Source organism: Sceloporus undulatus, chromosome 6 (genome assembly GCF_019175285.1).
Source record: "Sceloporus undulatus isolate JIND9_A2432 ecotype Alabama chromosome 6, SceUnd_v1.1, whole genome shotgun sequence".
NCBI classification, from domain to species: Eukaryota; Metazoa; Chordata; class Lepidosauria; order Squamata; family Phrynosomatidae; genus Sceloporus; species Sceloporus undulatus.
In genome coordinates this window covers 118,439,521-118,452,347 of record NC_056527.1, presented here as the reverse complement: position 1 = coordinate 118,452,347, position 12,827 = coordinate 118,439,521, and the positions used below count along the sequence as shown (strand labels likewise).

The following is a 12,827-nucleotide window of genomic DNA, read 5'->3' as shown; positions in this document are numbered from 1 at the left end:
GATTATTGTTCTATGTTTTTATGGCTTGTGCTGGGAATAACTTTGAAGTGCCTAGGAAAGCAGTGTTAAGAAGTTGTAAATAAATTACCTGGTTTCCCCCCTCCATTCTTCAGTTTGCTGTGCTTTAGAGAACCTGCTTCTGAAAAGAGGGATGTCAGGGGACTGTTGATCCTTGTGTCCATTTTGGGGTATATGCTGACCAATCTCAGGTGCAGCAAAGCCACAGTCAACCTGCTGTGTGGAGGGAAAGGCCCTCTGCACATGCTTGAAGGAACTTTCTTTTCCATTTTTCATATTTCAACATTTATTCTGGGTACTGGGAGGTTGAAAAAAGGCAAAGTGTTGTCCTCATCCCATATTATCCTATCCTCGGAGCAGGCAAATGTATTATTTGCACAGAGCCTCTTTTATCACTGTGCTATAGGCAAAACTGCTATGCATTCCTTTGCTGGAGGATTTTGAGCAATGGTTGGATAGCTGTTCACCAGGAATGTTATAGAATTCAAAAATTCGCCATGTTCATCTGTACAATCCGTATGTGAAGAGATTTTGTAGCACCTTGAAGACTTGCTGAAACAACGATGTTGGCAGCAGGAGCTTTCCGAGACTTAAACCTACATCTGAGGAAGTAGACCTAAGTCTACAAAGCTCATGCTGCCTACTTCTTTCTTTCAGGGATGTTTTAGCTGGAGATTTTGTCATTATGATCTTTGGAGGAGATAGCTCCTCAATAGCTACAGTTCTCTTCTTTTTACCCAGCTGTTTTTTTCCTTCATGAGCCTGGCCATCTTCCAAAAGGATTTTTAGATATGAGGCTGGAATTGTACCTGTGAAAAATGAAGGAGAGGGTCCCCTGGGGCATGTGCAGAATGTCTTTTCTTCCCCAACATTATTTCACGTTGTTTTCACTTGTCAGTTGCTGATGGACTAAAACCCAGAGCAGGCTCACTATCCTCAATGGCAGGGAAGCTCAGCGCTGCTCCTGGTCGTTTTAAATTGTAGTTCAATTGGCTCTTGGCCTGCAGTCTTGCGATACAGAATGGGATGCCAATAGGTAAATAAACAAATAGATAGGGAGGCTGTTTAAAACAGTCCCTGATGAGTGAGAAAGTGATTAACAGCCAGTGAAACCTTGTGTAGAAACAGCAGAGGAGAGGAATGATGCTGACATGGAATACATGTTTGTACTATAAACATCTGATAACGTTCAGGAAGCAGAAGGAGGAATGAACCCAAAGTGATAAGATACTCTCTGCTAAAAATGGAACGGCAAAGACTCGGTGACATCTTCCCAAAGGATCCACACTTAGCTGTGGTCTTTTTCCAGGGGTCTCTTTCTTTTTTTGGCAGTTAGTTTAGATGTCAGCTGTCCTGTTTCTTCAATATGTTCTGAGCTGGAGGCAACCATCTCCTGGTCTCAGTACATGGAGAGAGAAACAAGAGGGATAACGCCTGTGGTTCCTTATCTCCCCAGTTCCGCAGCCTGTTTCCGAGATCGAGCAAACCTCAGTCAGTCCCAACGGGGTGACCTTGGCCTGGCCGTCCGTCCAGCCTCCCACCGGCAGCATCTTGGACTACGAGGTCAAGTACTACGAGAAGGTGAGCCGGAGAAAGTGGGGGGAGCAAAGGCGGAAGAGAGTCCTGCGCTCCTCTTCGCCAGTTGCTCCTTAACCAACATTTGCACTTGTGGAACAGCAAACCTGTCCGTACTGTGTTTCTGACCCAGGATTTCGGAGTCAAGGTGGTTTTTACCTGATATGATCTGTTGCCCAGTTTGGTCAGTTTCAGATGGCTGGACACTACTTGTCCTTCGAAAAACTCATTTGTGGAGAATACCTGCAGTCCCCAATTCCCATCACAAATGCGGTTCAGGGGGTTACCCATCCCTGTCGGCATGGAACACACATTGAGCCATTCACTTGTGTTGTGCGCATGCAGCCCCAGTCATCGAAGGGCATCACAGCCCTGTTATTGCTCAAATTGTCCAATTTGGAGGCATCTTAGGTTGAGGTCAGGGTTCAAGGAAGGCTATGGAATCAGTACAGCCAACCTTTGACTCCAAATTTTTCCTCTCTCCATCTCCAACTCCTTCATAAATGGCCAATGCATTTCAATTAGCAATAACATTTTTAACACAAGTCCAATGGTAGCACAAGGCATTTAATCACCAGCACATGAATCCTCTGGCTGCTTCAACTGACAGAACATGAAACAGGCTGATTTGATTAAATTTTCTGAACTAGAAAACTTTCCTAAATTCCGATGAGGGCAAACATGCTTCTCCCGCTGCCTCTTCCCTCCTTTTCTCTTGGCCGCTTTCGCCTCCACTCTCAGCTTCAGGGCCAGCCCTCAGCCCCAGATGACAAATTGTACACGTTTTCGTTGATTGACCCAATATTAAATTAAATCTAAAGCCTATCTTAGGATAATGCTTTTATTACACCACCTAAAAGGAGTACAAAATACTCGCAAAACATTTGAGGTTGGCCTAATTAAAGGCATTATTGGTCTAATTTTGGAATTCATCTCATGACCGCTCCTGCTAATCCTGTTTAATTCAATCCATTGATGTTTTGGGAGATCCCATAACTTTAAAACAGAGGTATTCCAGAGGTTTCAAGCCTCCAGAATCTCGCGGTGAACGCATCCAATGGGGTTTCTGGCTGAAAACGTGCAAGAAGGATTTTTTATCCACTGCATTGCAAGCAAGGCTTCTAAACCTCCCTCCCTTTGAGATTAGAGACGGATATTGTGATCAGAGGTTGGGGAAGTTACTTTTTTGGATTATAACTTCCAGAATCCTCCAGGAAATTCATAGGGGGGTTATGGGATTTGTGGTCCAACCATTCCTCCGAAACTGGGACCTATAGCAGCTTGCAAAGATTAAAACAAACTTTGATTTTGCCATTCTATATAAGGGACACCATTTCACTGTGCCATTGCATATAATGGAACTTGAGCATACACAGATTTTGGTCCTGGAGCCAAACCTCAGCAGATACCAAGGGCCCACTGCAATGCATTATATTTAGAATATTGTTAAGTACTCTATTTAGAAGAGCTTTAAGACATCCACACATGGCCTGCACTCTGGGGTTTGAATGGCTATTGTTGTGGTTCTTTCTGTGGGAGCTTTGGAGTCCCATTCCAGGGTCCAGGGGCTGACCTCCCGCTCTTCTCGCAGGGCGTCGGGGGTCCCATGTTTGTCAAGACATCTATGAACCAGGTGGCCCTGACTGGACTGCGCCGTGGGACAGTGTATGGCGTCCAGATCCGAGCGCGCTCTGAGGCCGGCTACGGTGGATTTGGGCCAGAAAGGGCCTTCCAGACCCAAGGCGTTGGTGAGTAAGCCTAACCTTCAGAGGTAGCGTTGTTCACCCATTGCTCTCAAGTCAGGTCCATTAGGCTTCACCAAATGGTATATGAAGCAGTTTTCCTTTGCTTTGCAATATACTCCTTTCCCAGGGATGAGAAGCAGAAAAACCTCCAGATGCTGTTGGACTGCATCTCCCAGCATTTCTGACCACTGCCCTGTGGATGATGCCAGGGCAAAACACACTAGCAGTGTGGCTCAGGGCTGCTGGGGATTGCAGTCCAGAAACATCTGGAAGGCCATAGAGATCTCAGCCTCTGCTCTGCATAATATGCATCTTCAAATATTTTTTTCATATTTAGGATGTGGATTTATTGTTTTAGCTGTGGATTTTGGAAGAGGTTGGAGTATATAACCCTTGGGATCCCTCCCAGCTCTTCAGGTCTTTATCTCTGTGGTCATCTTTTGCGTCCAGCAAGGGCTGTGGACAGTGCCAGGGCAGAACTAATTCTATTTGGTGCAAGAGAGAATTTGGCAGTTTTGGACACAATAACAGAGGCATCAAAATAGGGTTCTCTCTCCGTACTCTGGATTTTTCTAAACTGAATATGGATGAAAAAAGTCTGACGCTACAGGATTAATACCTCATCCTGTTTCCAGCACTTATTTTCCTGATTAAACATGGGATCTTATGGAATTGCACGGCTTACGGTTTCCTCCGGTCTCTTGTCTTAGCTGCAAGGGATTAACCCATCGGCCCCGTTGGAAATTGTGAAATTTCACTGTTTGGCTAGATTATCTGTTCCTAGTTTGATGGTAATCCTTGGAGCTCTAGAGGAATATGTCAGGTGGGCTTGTCCTGGAGTGATCCCTGCAGATCCCCCCCCCCCATTTAAGCTTTTAAAAAAGAAAAGCCAAGAAGTTATTCTGGTAATGGGGGGGGGATCATGGGGCAGTTACCTTTGGGAAGAAGTTCCTTTTGCAAGGTCCCTTAAGGTTGTTCTTATGCGAACGATTTCCTGATGGTAGATGTTTCGGAACGATTCCCTCAATAAGTGGTGGGCTTTATTTTATTGTATTCACCTTCCTTGGAGGAGGGTTAGTGGACCTTGGATGGCCCACTTCTCAGGACTGCCTTAGCTCTGCATTTCCTGCATTCCTGGCATTGGGATTGGAATAGAGGACCCTTAGGATTCCTTCCAGCTCTGCAATTCTGGAGTTGGCCGGTGGTGGACTCTTTGGTCTTGGAAGGTCTTTAAATAGAGGTTGGATGGTCCACTTCTCAGGAATGCTTTAGCTCTGTATTTCCTGCATCCCCAGGGCTTGACCTGGATCTCTCTGCTGCATTTGACACACTGTTGATCATGGTCTCTGGGTGGATTTACTCCAAGACCTGGGTTTTGTGGGATCAGTCTTAAACTGGTTTAAATCCTGCCTGACACACAGATCTTTTGTGGTGGTTACAGGAGGTCCGGTTTCTGCCCCCGTCTCATTTGCTGTTGGAGTCCCTCCAGGTTCTGTCTTGGGTCCTTTACTGCTCTCCCTTTAGGCCCTGTCCCTGGGAAAATCTTATTAGCTCCCAATAAATTCCCCATAGATTTCACCGGGTGTTGAGCAGCGATTATCATCATTGACTCTTCGTTATCGTTTGCTCCACAGATCCAGGCTACAGCCAAGCAACGCAGATTCTTTCTTTATAATCTTGTCAAAATTCTTCTCCTGACCTTTAAAGCCCTTCATCTCTCCTTATCGCCCTTGATGCGCATTGAGATCCTATGACATCGGTCTCTTGACCCAGCCAAGGGTCTCCTCCTGCCCTGCGCAAATCCGCTCCTTCTCTTGCGCTGCTCCTGAAATCGCCTCCCCACACAGTTCAGGACTATTCCTTCCTTAGCGGCTTTTAAGGCCAAATTGAAGACACTCTTGTTTAGGGAGGCATTCCGAATTGTTGGTTGTTAATCTTGCTGCTTACTTTGTTTTTATTGTACACTACTTAGTATTATTTTAGAGATATTTTCACCATGTAATGTTGTTGTTGTTGTTGTTGTTTTAGATTGTACGCCGCTTGGCAAGTTTTTATTCTTTTTTTCTTCTTATTTTATTTGACCTTTGCTATATAAATAAATGTTCATAATAATAATAATAATAAATAATTGACCTAGATAGACCTTGGGGTTCCTTCAAACTCATCCCGCTGGCAAGTGGTTAGTCTAGATAGCCCTTGGGGTATCTTCCAACCCATCCCACTGGCAAGTCTAGATGACTCTTGGGGTATCTTCCAACCTATCCTATTGGCAAGATGTTTGTCTAGATGACCCTTGATATATCTCCAAATTCATCTCACTGGTAAGAGGTTAGTCTAGATGACCCTTGGAGTATCTTCCAACTCATTCCACTGGCAAGAGCTTAGTCTAGATTACCCTTGGGATATCTGCCAACCCATCCCATTGGCATGGCTAGACTACATGGTCTTTGGGGACCCGTTATACCCTAGAATCTGGTAGGTTCTGTGATCCTTAGCACAGCTTAGGAGAGATGATCTTCCTCTCAGAGATGTTCAGGCTCTCTTTTTTGGCCCTTGAGCCTTGACTCAGTCCAGATCCGGACCCCTTCCTTCCCAGAATTCAAACTGGGCACCCAGTCTCTCTCTCTTATCTCCTCTCTCCGCAGACTCAGGGAGCAGCACGGAGAAGTTGGCCCTCATTGTCGGAACGGCGGCCCTGGGGGCCCTCCTGGTCCTGGCGGTGGTCATTGTGGCTGTTGTCTGCCTCCGGTAAGGCTCTCAGTTCGAAAACCGAAGGGTGGGAGGGGCCAGGTGGGAGTGGGAGGGACTTATTGAGCTGTGATCCTTGTTTCCTTCTTCTATACAAGGACATTTATTTAAAAATTTCACCCGCTGGCTGAGATCATAAGGGTCTGACTCTGTGTGTGTGTGTGTGTGTGTCTGTCTGTGTGCCATTTTGGTAATGTTTTTTCACACTTTGGAGGATTTTTGCAAAAACAAACAGCTTTGCAAAACAGCCCACATGTCTTTGCATTAAAAAGAAACCCAGTGTTTATGTGTAGAAAACCATGGATCTTGACCAAAATACTTTGCTTTCTGTGCAAAAATGCTTTTGGGGTTTTCTTCCCCAAATTCAATATTTAGTTTGTACAAAACCCTATATTTGTCTGCAGAAACCAGTGTTTTTTGCATTAAATGTTTCGTTTCCTTTGAACATTTTTTTAAACCAAAAAAAGCAAGTTTTTTGGTTCACAAAAAACCCAAACTTTTGCAGAAAACCCAAGAATTTAGCACAGCTTTTTTCTTTTGGGAAAAAAATTCCAAAACGGCTTTTGACTGTTTTCTGAAGTGTTCTCTGTATCCCTTTTTTAGGTGAACAATGAAAGCAACTTGGGTTACATCCGCACCGCAGAAATAATCCAGTTTGACACCACTTTATCTTCCGCAACTCAATGCAATGGAATTCTGGGAATTGTAGTTTTATGAGACATTTAACCTTCCCTGCCACAACAAATGACAGCTCCCAGAACTCCATAGCATTGAGCCATGGCAGTTAAAGTAGTGTCAAAGTGGATGATTTCTGTGGTGCAGATGCAGGCTAAGATGGCAAAAATATGGTCCTAAGTAGGTAGATGGAACGAATACCCGTGGAATTAAAATGTTTGGGATTTTATACCGTTCTAACTTTGGAGACGTTGGGATTATCCAGCGGACGGTAGGAGTGGCTAAAAGGAATGGGCGGAGCAAGTGGGAGCATGGGTGTGGCCAAGGGAGGAGCCAGTTTCATGACTTTCGTGTTTTCTTTCCGCGCCGACAGGCGTCAAGGCTCCTCCCGGTCGCGAGAGACAGAATATTCGGACAAACCTGGACAATACCTGATTGGGCACGGTGAGTGCGCACAAACATGGCGGCAATTCTGGTTTCAGCGGGAGGAGCCTATGAGGTTGTGGGAGGGGCAAAGCAGGCTGTAGTGGGCGGGGCCATTTGGATGGGGCATGTGTCACATTGATTTGGCCGTATCCATAAGGAGCTTTTCATGGACAAAGAGGGGGAAAATTCAGGCAAGAATAGATGTTGATCTGGAGGGTAAAGAATGTGTTTCTCTTGCAAAGTCTGGAAATACAGTCTTAGCAAGATTTGCGTTGCCTTTGGCCATCCATGCCTTGCAATAGAATGAGAAGAAACGCGTTTCGTTGGCCTTGGACTAATTGCAAAGTACAAAAATGGTCTAAATGAGGATTTAGTATGGATTAACTTTATTGCAGGTACTGACTGTGAATTCATTGGAGCAGAAGCATTGAGACGCTTGAGGCTATATGCTTTGGACCTTGAACTAATGTGAGATAGTGTGATATTGCTGTTATGATGAAGAACATTGGTTTTCATGGAATTTGTATGGTTGTGTTATTATATCACAGCGCAGTCACATACATTCCATGAAAGCCAATGTTCTTCATCGTATCGTAGCATCACACTGCCGCGCATTAGTTCAATTCTTAGTCTTATATCTACTTATACCCCACTCTTTCCCCAGAACTGGGACCCAGAGCGGCTCTCAACATTAAAAGAACAATAAATTACAAACTTAGAAAAGTGGTACACTAAAACAGAATAAAATGGTTACAATATTAAAATAGATTGCTTATTAAATGAAGAAAAATACAGTTAAAATGTTGAAATTGCTGAAAACACTTTTCAAGCTCCAAAAATATATAGTTCAATGGTTAAGTCGCATCATAGCATCACAATATTTATACTTCAATGAATATTATATTATAAGACTAAATGTGTAAGAATAATGCTACAGAAAGCTCTTTTTTGATGATTATTTGTGAAAGGAATCTATTTCCCTTCATATTTCTGGGTTCTTCTGTCCTATTCTGTAGACTTGTCAAGTTAGCCAGCAGAGATGGGACATTTGTTGTATTCATTTAGAGTTTGTGCAGGGATTGGATTCCGGTTAGCTGGGTTTGTCACTTTTGAAAGGGATCTTTTCATGACCGGAGTTGAGCACAGTTGGGAGTTGTTGGGCGACAGTTTTGGCCTGGGGGATTGTGGGCATTGTAGTCCAAAACCCCCCAGTTTTGCTGAGCTCTGCTAACTGGCTCTTTCTCTTCTTTCAGGCACCAAAGTCTACATTGATCCGTTCACCTATGAGGATCCCAATGAAGCCGTGCGGGAGTTTGCTAAAGAGATCGACGTCTCGTACGTCAAAATCGAGGAGGTCATTGGCGCAGGTAAAGAGGATGGGACCCTTCCTGAGATCTTCCTCAGGAGTCAAGACCCCTTACATGTGAAACTGGGGAACGGGATTCCCATCTTGTCATCTACAATGAAACCTCTCCGAAGAATGAGTTTAGTCACTGGGTTTGCATCCAGACCTCATTCCTTGGGTCTCCCACTAGCAGCTCCTCTCCAAAAAGTCGAGTTCCTTTCTGGTTCTCAGGTGTGCGTTCCACATTGAGGTGGAATTCCTTTCGTAAGGACAGAGACAAACAAGGATAACCCTTATAGGAGTCGCCTCTGCAGGAAATTTCCCTGAAATGTATACTTCCCACAACGGGAATAGCTATTTATTTTCTCCATTTTGGAGCACCCGGGTCTAATCTGCACTGCAGAAATCATGCAGTTTGACACCGTTTTAATTACATTGCTCAGTGCTATGAAGTTCTGGGATTTGTAATTTGGTGAGACATCTAGCCTTCTCTTTTACATTCTCATTTTACAGACTGACATGGCTATACCTTTCAATTCTATCACTTTGTTTGTTGTAGTGCGCCTAATAAAGCTTCTGCCTCCCGCAGGTGAGTTTGGGGAGGTGTGCCGCGGCCTCCTGAAGGTCCCCGGCAAGAAGGAGATCTACGTGGCCATCAAGACGCTGAAGGGGGGCTACACCGAGAAGCAGCGCCGGGAGTTCCTGAGCGAGGCCAGCATCATGGGCCAGTTTGAGCACCCCAACATCATCCGCCTGGACGGCGTCATCACCAGCAGCGTCCCCGTCATGATCATCACCGAGTTCATGGAGAACGGGGCCCTCGACTCCTTCCTCCGGGTAAGGGGACTCGAATGGGGGCCCGTGCGCCGGTTTCTCCAGCAGAGCCATGGCAGGCAGGAGCAGGGCGTTATGCCTTCCCCTGACCTCAGTTTCTCTCTGAACGGCAATATTTCTCTTGCCTGTCACCTGGCGGTGCAAAAGGGTCTTTTCATGGGAATGTGTGCTATATTTTTATTCTCACTGTTACGACTTTAAAATGCTTTCATTTAATTTTAGTGGCGTCCTAATAGCATAGCTGGTTTCACTGTATTTTAACTCTTTTAATGACCAGGTTATACCTGTAGTGGTCTGACTGTTGGAGTAGGACTCTGAGAGAACAGAGTTCGAATCCCTGCTTGGCCATGGAAGCCCACTGGGTGACCTTTGAGCAAGTCATGCTCTTTCTGACTCAGAGGAAGGCAATGGCAGCAAACTTCCTCTTGAAGAAATCTGGCCATAAAGCCCTAGGAGAGGGCCTTCATAAGCCAGAATCAACCTGAAGGCAGAGAACACATTTCAGTGAAGTTTGTTTTATTCTAAGCGTGAGCTGCTTTGCTCAGGAATGAACAAAGTCCAGCAAAGGCGGCAATGGTGGTTCCAAAATGAAGGCATTGCCCCCCTCAGGAATTCTGCCTCCCCATGTCACTTAACCAGTTGGATTCAGGTCTCATTGTGCAACACCAGGGAATGTTGAGGATTGGGATGTAGTCAGCCCTCCACATTTGCGGCTTTGATTTTTGCAGATTTGACCTGTCCCTTCTCTTGTCCCCTTGCAGCTGAATGACGGTCAGTTCACCCCCATCCAGCTGGTGGGCATGCTCCGGGGGATTGCCTCGGGCATGCGCTACCTCTCTGACATGAGTTACGTCCACCGGGATCTTGCCGCCCGGAACATCCTGGTCAACAGCAACCTTGTCTGCAAAGTCTCCGATTTCGGGCTCTCTCGTTTCCTCGAGGAGAATTCATCTGACCCCACCTACACCAGCTCCCTGGTATGTGAAATGGCCCCCCGTGTTGCATCTAGACTCTTTGGGGCAGGGGGAATATGGAGTATTGGAAAACCCTGAGAATCTTAAGGGTGTGAATCTTCAAAGTTTGTGATTTATTTTGCTTTAAAAATGCTGGTTGTTGGCTGGCTTCTTTCTTCCCTTTGTAGTTGTTCCTTCTCCCTGGTCAGTTCCTAAACCGCTTTCTCCTCAGGGTGGGAAGATCCCAATCCGGTGGACAGCCCCCGAAGCCATTGCCTTCCGCAAGTTCACCTCTGCCAGCGACGTGTGGAGCTACGGCATCGTCATGTGGGAAGTGATGTCCTTTGGGGAGAGGCCATACTGGGACATGTCTAACCAGGATGTGAGTGACCCTGTTCTGATTCTTTTGAATCACAGCCTTGCAAGGCACCCCAAAGGTCACTTGGCCCACCGTGCCCTTTGTCCAACGCAGGAGTCCACAGCTAAAATGTCCTTAAAATTAAAAGACTGCTAAAACAACTCTCCAAAAACAGGTTTTTCTCGGCAAGATTTGTTCAGAGGTTTGCCACTGCATTCCTCTGAGGCTGAGAAAGTGGGACTTGCCCAAAGGCATATAGTGGGTTTCCATGGCTGAGCGGGGATTCAAATTCTGGTCTCCAGATTTGTAGTCCAACACTGAAACTACTACTAGCACAGGCTCTGTCCATTGTTGTTGGTGGTGTTGTGTGCCTTGAACTTGTTACCAACTTATGGCAACCCTTAGGCGCACCTCTCATGGGGTTTTCTTGGCAAGTGTCTTCAGAGGGGGTTTGCCATGGCCATCATCTGAGGCTGAGAGCGTGTGACTTGGCCAGGTTATCCAGTGGGTTTACATGGCTGAGCAGGGATTCAAACCCAGGTCTCCAGAGTCATAGTCCAGTGCTCAAACCACTATGCCATGCTTTACCCAAGAGGCGCCTGCCTTGTTCCAGATGTGACCTTCCTGTTCTTTCTGCCCAGGTGATCAACGCCATTGAGCAAGACTACCGCCTACCTCCCCCCACGGACTGCCCCACATCCCTCCACCAACTGATGCTGGACTGCTGGCAGAAGGACCGAAACTCCCGGCCCCGATTCGCCCAGATCGTCAGCTCCTTGGACAAGCTCATCCGCAACCCTGCCAGCCTCAAGATTGTCTCCCGGGGGAACGGAGGGTGCGTTGGTCCCTGGCTTCCCCACATCCTTTCCATCACCCCCAAGATCTGGGGCCCTTTCATGCTACACTATGCTTCCACTTTGTCTGCCATGGCCGCATGCTGTGGAACCCCAGGGCTTGTAGTTTTGGGGGGTGCACTAGAGCTCTTTGGCTGATTATGCCAAGTATTGCTCCCTAAACTACAAATCCCAGAATTCCATAGGGTGGAGCCATGGCACTTAAAGTGGGACCATAGTGACTAATGTGGAAGGGCCACAAGGCTCTGCAATGGCCAGGAGGAGAACCACCCAGCAATTCCAGAGGGTTCTAGAGCAGTGGTTCCTGACCTTTGGGCCTGAAGATTCAAAGGACTCCAGCTCCCATGATTCCTGACTGTCGGCCAAGTTGGCTGAGGCTTCTGGGACCTGAAGTCCCAAACAAATGGGAGCTAGAAGTTGAGAACTGAGAAATGTATCTAGAGAAATGTACGTTCTCGGGATAGACAGTTTTTGCTGGCCATGGTTGCCTCTGCAGCATTTTGGGAGGTTCTTCAAGTCATTTCCGACTTATGGCAAATTTGTCCTGTGGTTTTCTTGGTAAGATTTCCCCTGAAGCTGTGAGAGTGTGACTTGCGCAAGGTCACCTAACAGGTTCCATGGCTGAGCAGGGAATCAAACCCTGGTCTCCGGAGTCACAGCGCAGCATTCAAACCACTATGTAAAATTGGAAAGGACAGAAGCAACCTTGGGGACCTTTCCAGTCTGTCTGGATGTAGCCTCAGAGTGGGGAAGATGGGAGTCCAAGTAGGGCTGGGGGTGGCTGATGGTGCCACGGTTTTCACTTCTCAAGGGGACCTAGGTCTTGAGCCCTGTGTGCCCTGGTTTTGTTTTGCCAATGTCCCCCTCCTTGCCCAGCCTCTCTGCTTCACTTTCCTCTCTGTTTTTCCTCCTCTCTCTCGAACTCAGGCCCTCCCATCCTCTCCTGGACCAGCGGCTCCCCCACTACTCCTCCTTCGGCTCCGTCGGGGACTGGCTTCGGGCCATCAAAATGGGCCGCTACGAGGAGAATTTTGCCAACGCCGGCTTCACCTCCTTCGAACTGGTCAGCCAACTGTCCACCGAGTGAGTGAGCAGGACTGCAAGAAAACGGGGAAGGGTTTTGCAAGGCAAGAAGGAAAGGAAATCAAAGCCCCGTGTGCCACATAAGATGGTCAAAGACTTATGTCGCTTAACAGTAAAAAGGTTTTGACCATTATATAGCGCATGGGACTTGGGTTATATCCACCCTGCAGAAATAATCCAGTTTGACAGCACTTTAAGTGCCACAGCTTCAGT

General features: G+C 46.6%; 1 protein-coding gene across 9 annotated transcripts in view; it reads left to right on the top strand.

Moving 5' to 3' along the window:
• The window catches only part of EPHB4 (EPH receptor B4), a 60,863-nt gene that overhangs the window by 45,540 nt on the left and 2,496 nt on the right, over nt 1–12,827 (top strand). For all 9 annotated transcript variants that reach the window (XM_042476368.1, XM_042476372.1, XM_042476369.1 and 6 more), the window contains 10 exons: nt 1,475–1,599; nt 3,185–3,341; nt 5,984–6,086; nt 7,135–7,205; nt 8,441–8,554; nt 9,122–9,369; nt 10,128–10,343; nt 10,552–10,701; nt 11,319–11,512; nt 12,459–12,614. In XM_042476368.1, the coding sequence (XP_042332302.1) occupies nt 1,475–1,599; nt 3,185–3,341; nt 5,984–6,086; nt 7,135–7,205; nt 8,441–8,554; nt 9,122–9,369; nt 10,128–10,343; nt 10,552–10,701; nt 11,319–11,512; nt 12,459–12,614 (1,534 nt within the window). The remainder of the gene's footprint in view (nt 1–1,474; nt 1,600–3,184; nt 3,342–5,983; nt 6,087–7,134; nt 7,206–8,440; nt 8,555–9,121; nt 9,370–10,127; nt 10,344–10,551; nt 10,702–11,318; nt 11,513–12,458; nt 12,615–12,827) is intronic.